The 6,419-nt window shown below is 42.6% G+C and overlaps 1 protein-coding gene and 2 pseudogenes across 1 annotated transcript; 2 read left to right on the forward strand and 1 right to left on the reverse strand.

Annotated features, from left to right (window-relative positions):
• Positions 1–194: 194 nt before the first annotated feature.
• Positions 195–1,225, reverse strand: LOC141818441 (cytochrome P450 86A7-like). Its single transcript, XM_074705939.1, has 2 exons — positions 1,127–1,225; positions 195–671 (listed from the first exon to the last, which is right to left on the reverse strand). The coding sequence occupies exons 1-2, from the start codon at positions 1,223–1,225 to the stop codon at positions 195–197; spliced, it is 576 nt and encodes a 191-aa protein (XP_074562040.1).
• An 820-nt stretch (positions 1,226–2,045) lies between these two features.
• LOC141818442 (uncharacterized) lies at positions 2,046–2,884 on the forward strand (annotated as a pseudogene).
• Positions 2,885–3,275: 391 nt separating this feature from the next.
• Positions 3,276–6,185, forward strand: LOC141818443 (uncharacterized; annotated as a pseudogene).
• The last annotated feature ends 234 nt before the right edge of the window (positions 6,186–6,419 follow it).

The following is a 6,419-nucleotide window of genomic DNA, read 5'->3' on the forward strand; positions in this document are numbered from 1 at the left end:
TCATCTGTTCTTGTGTCTAATTTCGTATTCATGCCTATGCTGTCTGGAAACTTGGAGACGGACGGGAAATGAGAAACGCGGAAACGAAAACGGGAAATGGCAATAGTTGAAGTTTCCATATTTTGGAAACGTCAAAGACCAAGTCACTGCACCGCCATGGGAGAAGGTTGTGCGACCAAGTCCAGCACCACGTGCTAGAGGAATGCGTCGGTGTACACTCCCTTCTTCATGAACCACGAGAGAAGGTCGTCGTAGTCTCGCCGCCCGTCGCTCAACTCGAGCTTCCGAGACTTGGTGATTGCCGACAGGTAGCGATCGACGTGCGCCACGCTGCTGGTGAGCGTCGCCTCCATCCCCACCTGCAGCCACTTCTTGAATCGCCACATCGGTTCAGGGAAGATGAATCGTTGCAGGCTGGCCTCGGTAGCGCGGTTGAAGGCCGTGGCGAAGGCGTTCTCAGGCAGGCCCAGCACGAGCGTCTCGGGGTCCCTGCCAAAGGCCAGGCCGCAGATGTTGTCAAAGGTGAGCCGGAGCAGCAGGTCCTGGAGGTCGACGGCACCGGCGGGCCCGACGGCGGCGACCTCTTCCAAAATGGGGAGGAAGCGGTGGTGGATGGAGCAGCAGACGTTTCCCAACGTTTCGACACAGCCTTCTCCCAAATCTGGCCGTTTCTAGTAAGTTTCCATGGATGGAAACGTTTCCCAACGTTTCAGAAACGGGAACGGCAGTATAGTTGCTGTTTCCAGACAGCGCAGATTCATGCTACATTTCATGAGTGGACTTGTTTTTGGACTTTAATGCAAATTATCTTATATTTATGGTATTTTAGCTAACTATTCGAATGTGATCTTCGTAGGTGATAAGGATCAAGGACTGAGTCAAATCAAACTAAATTTGGAATCAAATTCAGGGCTAATGGAAGAGAACCATTCGAGAACTAATTTGGATCATTCATCAAAAATCAGGGGTGACCTGAGTCATCCGTCAAAGATCTGATCCATCCGAGTTAAGAGGAGATAGAATCACTACCCTTGATCTAGATCTAAGATTTTGGATCAAATTCATAGCGACGCCCACCATTAGATTAGATCTAAAGAGATATCAGCCGTCCATTCAAATCTAGTACATTTGAGATTGCTACAGTGATTGGGAGATCATGATTGTTCTCTTTGAAGGGAGGGCACGAGAAAGGGAGGCAGAAGCTGGAGAGGAGATCGTCGGCCATCGCATTCCACCAAGATTTCCTCCTTCTCCCGAGTCCGATCATGAGTCACCGTCGATCGATTCCAGCCGTCGCCATCTCCATCACTCCTTCGCCAACGTCACTATCGCCGAGCCACATCAACTTCTACCAAAGCTGTAGGAGTTGCAAGGGCATTCCTTACACTTCCTACAGATGTATTTACATCTTCCTCCGACTTGATTTCATTTCGTCTCATACACACTGTGTCAATCGCAACGCTGTCAGCTATTCTACCTCAATCCGAACTCAATTGAGCTTGGGGTTGCCCTAGCTCATATTGTACGAATTCCTGATTATCAATCTCGCTACCCATTCAATCTGTGATTAGATTTTGTAAAGATTTTGTGTTCAAATCAATTTTAGTTAGTTATTATTCATCCGAAAGGTTACTGGTTGGTTTGATTGTCAGTGTCACAAGTCAGCTAAGGTTCAAGTGTTGTGTTTCTTTTGTTAGTACAGTTCAATGATTTTCTAATAGATCTATTATTTTTTCTTAGTTCACATGGTATTAGATTAATTTCAATTGTTTACTTTTAGAAACAAAACCCCCAATTAATCCCGTTTTATCTAGCGATTACAGATTATTCACAATATTTCTTGAGAGACGATCCGGATCGTACACTATACTACATTAGTGTAGGAGGGGTTTGGTAAAATAATTCACTTATGGTACAACACACAAGTAATATCAAATTTGACGTAGTTGCTAGGGAATTTATTGTGGTGATTTGTGATTTCTAGATTTTTCATTTTCTATATTTTTCATTATGCCTATTGATTGTGGTTGTGTAGTGTACAACGCATGACCAGGTCTTCTGAGGGCGACTTACTTGAGTTTGACCCAAAGATTGAGAGGGCATTCCACGCTCTACAGAGAGCTCAGAGGGGTGTGACCAGTCGTTCTACTTATAGATCTTCAGATTTGGTTAGCAATATGACATATAACAACAAGACCCTCAAGCAACACTGGATGAGACATACCAGCCTCGCTGTATTTAGTATCCTGAGTTGAAGGTGGATTTCGAGTTGAGATCTGAGATTATCCATTTACTTCCAAAGTTTTATGGACTAGCTGGCAATGATCCAAACAGGCATTTGAAAAAATTTCATGTAATATGCTCAACAATGAAGCCACAGGGTATATCAAAGGAGGATATTAAACTCAGAGCATTCTCATTTTCATTGGCAGATGTAATGAAGGATTGGCTCTACTATTTACCATCAGGTGAGAAGGGTTTTCTTGGAGAAATTCTTTCCTACATCTTGGACCGCAGCAATCCAGAAGAGTATCTGTGGTGTGCAGCAAGTTACAAGAGAGACTTTGTATGAGTATTGGGAGCACTTCAAAAGGCTTTGTGCTAGTTGGACCGAGCACTAAATTAGTGATTAGTTACTGATTCAATACTTCTATGAGAGATTACTTCCAATGGACAGGAGTATGGTTGATGCAGCTAGTGGAAGGGTCCTAGTGAACAAAACACTTGCTTAGGCTAGGGAGCTTATTAAGGTCATGGCAGCGAATTATCAGCAATTTGGGACTAGATCGATGGCTACTAGAGGCGTCCATGAGATTCAGGCGCAAGCCCTAGGCAACCAAGGATGGAGAATAGACTGGATGATATAGCATCTCTTCTCAAATAGATGGCACTCAATCAGTCTCAGTAGCCTATTACACAAACAGTTCAGGTAGTGCGGACTTGTGGGATCTATGCTAGTTCAGCACATCCTATCGATGCTTGCCCTTCCATGCAAGTTGACGATGCATTGCCTTTGTGGATCAGGTGGCGGTAGCTAATGCGTACTCGACTAGACCTCAACAGCAACATACTAGGTACGATCCCATGTCAGTGACCTACCATCCGAGGTGAAGAGATCATCCAAATCTGAGGTATGGGAATACATCACATCAGGTGTATCAGCCACCATCGACATCCCAGAGCCACCAAGATTCCAAAACAATGCAATTCCAAACAAACTACTGCAATTCCAACAACCTAACCCAGCTCCTAGCTGTAGTCAATCAAATTCGTCAATGCAAGAACTTAGGGAGTGGATGCAACAGTATCAGCAGAGGAATGATGCGATGATGCAGAGCTTGGCGAAGCAAATGAGTCAGATGGCATCCATCCTTGGACATTGACAGTCACAGGAGTCAAGTCAATTACTGTCTCAGACGATTCCGACCCCTAAGGGGAATGTTAGTGCTATTATACTTCGGAGCTGTGATTCATTTCAGATCCTTCACCTCCAATTTCAGTGTCAGTTCAAGAGTCAGGTTATGTGGATCAGGATTCAAAGGTATATCCACAACTTAGAGCGGAGACATCAATACCTTTACCTTTTCCACAAAGGCCAGTGTAGCCGAGAAGGAATTCTGATATAGAGAAGGCTAAGTTCAAGAATTAGTTGATGCGTTCAATAAAGTGGAGGTGAACATACCCTTATTGAGAATCATTAAACATGTTCCAAAATATGCTAAGTTCCTGAAAGATCTTTGTGCGCACAAAAGGAAGCTAAAAGAGAATGAGTTGGTTAGCATGGGTAATGTATCTTCACTCATTCAGACGATGCGTCAGAAGTGGAGTGATCTAAGAGTTTTCACCATTCCTTGTATTATTGGAGATAGCATGTTTGAGGATGTCATGCTAGACTTGGGAGATTCTAGTAATGTTATGCCTAAATATATATTATAGTCATTTGGTATTGGACCTTTACAGGCGACGGGAGTAGTAATTCAATTGGCTAACAGGAGTTTTGCATGATCGGCAGGAGTTATTGAGGATGTCTTGGTCAAGGTGAAGGAGTTGATCTTTCCAGCGAACTTCTATATCCTGGACGTGGAGGGGGATTCTTCTTCGAGCCAGACACTGCTTATACTTGGGAGTTTGGGAGGTCGTTCCTTAAGACGGCCAGAACAAAGATTGATGTTCATGCAAGGACCCTTTCGATGGAATTCAGAGACACGGTAGTGCAATTTAGTATACTTAATGCAATAAGGTATCTTGTGGAGGATCACTCTTTACTTAGTATCGATGTATCAGAGAAGTTGGATTATGAGACTTGTGATGACTTATTATCAGATTTTGCCACAGTATTTGGTTCTTTTGAGGATGATTCTGATCTAGATGACATCAATGCAATGACAGTAGGTGAGTGAACACCGGTTTGTACAGCGGAAGCAGGTCATAAAAAATTGCTTCCTTAAGTTTTGCAACCACCACGGTTGGAGATGAAAATTCTTCCTGATCATTTAAAATGTATTTGGGAGAGGACCAGAAACTTCCAGTTATTATTGTCCAGAACCTCGATCATGATCAAGAGAAGAGACAACTTGGTCTTCTGAGGCAATACCAGAGAGCTATCGGGTGGACTATTGCTAAGTGCCCGTATTGAGTCCCTCCATTTGCATGCATAGAATCTTTTTGGAAGATGACATGAAATCAATACGGCAACCATAGAAGAGACTAAATCCCTTGCTTTTAGAAGTGGTAAAAAAGGAAGTCACAAAGCTTTTGTAAACTATTATCCAATCTGAGATAGTCAGTGGGTGAGTTCAATCCAAGTGGTGCCGAAGAAGTCAAGAGTGACCGTAGTTGCGAACAAAGACGACGAGCTGATTCTCACTCGGATTCTAAATAGTTGAAGGGTGTGCATCGATTACAGAAAGTTTAACCAAGCCACCAAGAAGGATCATTTTTCGCTACCATTTATTGATCAAATGTTAGAAAGATTAGCGGGCAGATATCACTATTGCTTCCTGGATGGATACACTGGATATTTTCAAATTCACATCGCTCAAGAGGAACAGGAGAAGACGACATTCACATGCCCTTCGGGACCTTTGCAAATTGGAGGATGCCTTTTGGTTTGTGCAACAACACTCCAGGTATATTCCAGTTGTGCATAGTAAGTATTTTTTCAGATCTTTTAAAGCATTGTATGGAAGTATTCATCGGATGATTTTACGGCTTTGCACGGTCTCCTCATTTTAATGCATATTTAGACAATCTCTCTCAGGTTTTGCATCGTTGTGTTGAGACTAACCTAGTTTTGAGTTATGAGAAATGCCACTTCATGGTTGAGCAAGGGATAGTATTAGGTCATATAGTCTCGGAAGATGGTATTAAAGTGGATCCTACAAAAATTGATTTGATTTCATCTTTGCCTTACCTCGTATGCGTACGGGAGGTTCGATCTTTTCTTGGCCATACAGGGTTCTATAGGCACTTTATTGGTGATTTTAGTAGGATCGCTCTTCCACTTTCACGCTTGTTGCAGAAGGAAGTGGAGTTTATTTTGGATTAGTCATGCAGGGATGCTTCAACCGACTCAGAGAGGCCCTTACCTCTACTACTATCATCCGACCTCCGGATTGGCATTGCCCTTTGAGTGTGTGTGATGCCTCTGATTTTGCAATGAGAGTGATTTTGGCACAAAGAGTGGAGGGAGTATCTCGTGTCATTTATTATGCCTCCAAGACATTGGATGCTGCTCAAGCTCATACACTGACTCATCGGAGAAGAAGCTTTTAGCTATTGTTTTTGCATTAGATAATTTCAAATCATATTTATTGTATTCTCATATGGTAATTTTTTCTGATCATGCAGTGTTGAATTCCTCCTTAGTAAGCTAGATGTGAAACCACAGTTAATCAGATGGATGCTTCTACTCCAAGAATTCAACGTGGAGATACGCGATAGGAGCGGGAAGGAAAACATAAGAATGATCACCTAAGCAAGATAGAGAGGAGTCTCAATCTCACACCGATACATCCAAACGAGCAGTTTTTTAGATACAATATAAGCTCCCCTGATATGCAGATATCGTGAATTACCTAGTCGCACAAGCTTTGCATGCACACTTTACACAAACACAAGTTAATAAACTGAAAAGTGATGCTAAGTATTATATTTGGGATAACCCGTATTTGTGGAAGTTTTGATAGCGACCAAGTGATTACGTGATATATTTTAGATGACGAGTTTCACTCTGGACTTGATATTTTGTCAGTCTTTATCTTATGGGGGCATTTTGGTTTGTAAAGAATTGCTAGGAAAGTCCTGGATGCTGGTTTATATTGGCCTAGCTTATGCTGTGATGCCTTTAAGTTCTATAGAGTATATGGACCTTGACAATGGGTTGGGAACTTAGAGTGTAGGAATGAGATACCCCAACA

The sequence above is a fragment of the Curcuma longa genome, unplaced genomic scaffold, assembly GCF_044706935.1.
Source record: "Curcuma longa cultivar G26 ecotype Majalengka, Jawa Barat unplaced genomic scaffold, ITB_CL_G26_1.1 contig_24821, whole genome shotgun sequence".
NCBI classification, from domain to species: Eukaryota; Viridiplantae; Streptophyta; class Magnoliopsida; order Zingiberales; family Zingiberaceae; genus Curcuma; species Curcuma longa.

Excerpts from the sequence above, each read along its gene's own strand:
- LOC141818441 (XM_074705939.1), bottom strand. The coding sequence starts at position 1,225 with ATGGCCGACGATCTCCTCTCCAGCTTCTGCCTCCCTTTCTCGTGCCCT. Across the intron at positions 672-1,126 it reads TCACTGTAGCAATCTCAAAT|AAACGGCCAGATTTGGGAGA; the intron begins GTACTAGATTTG and ends GAAACTTACTAG.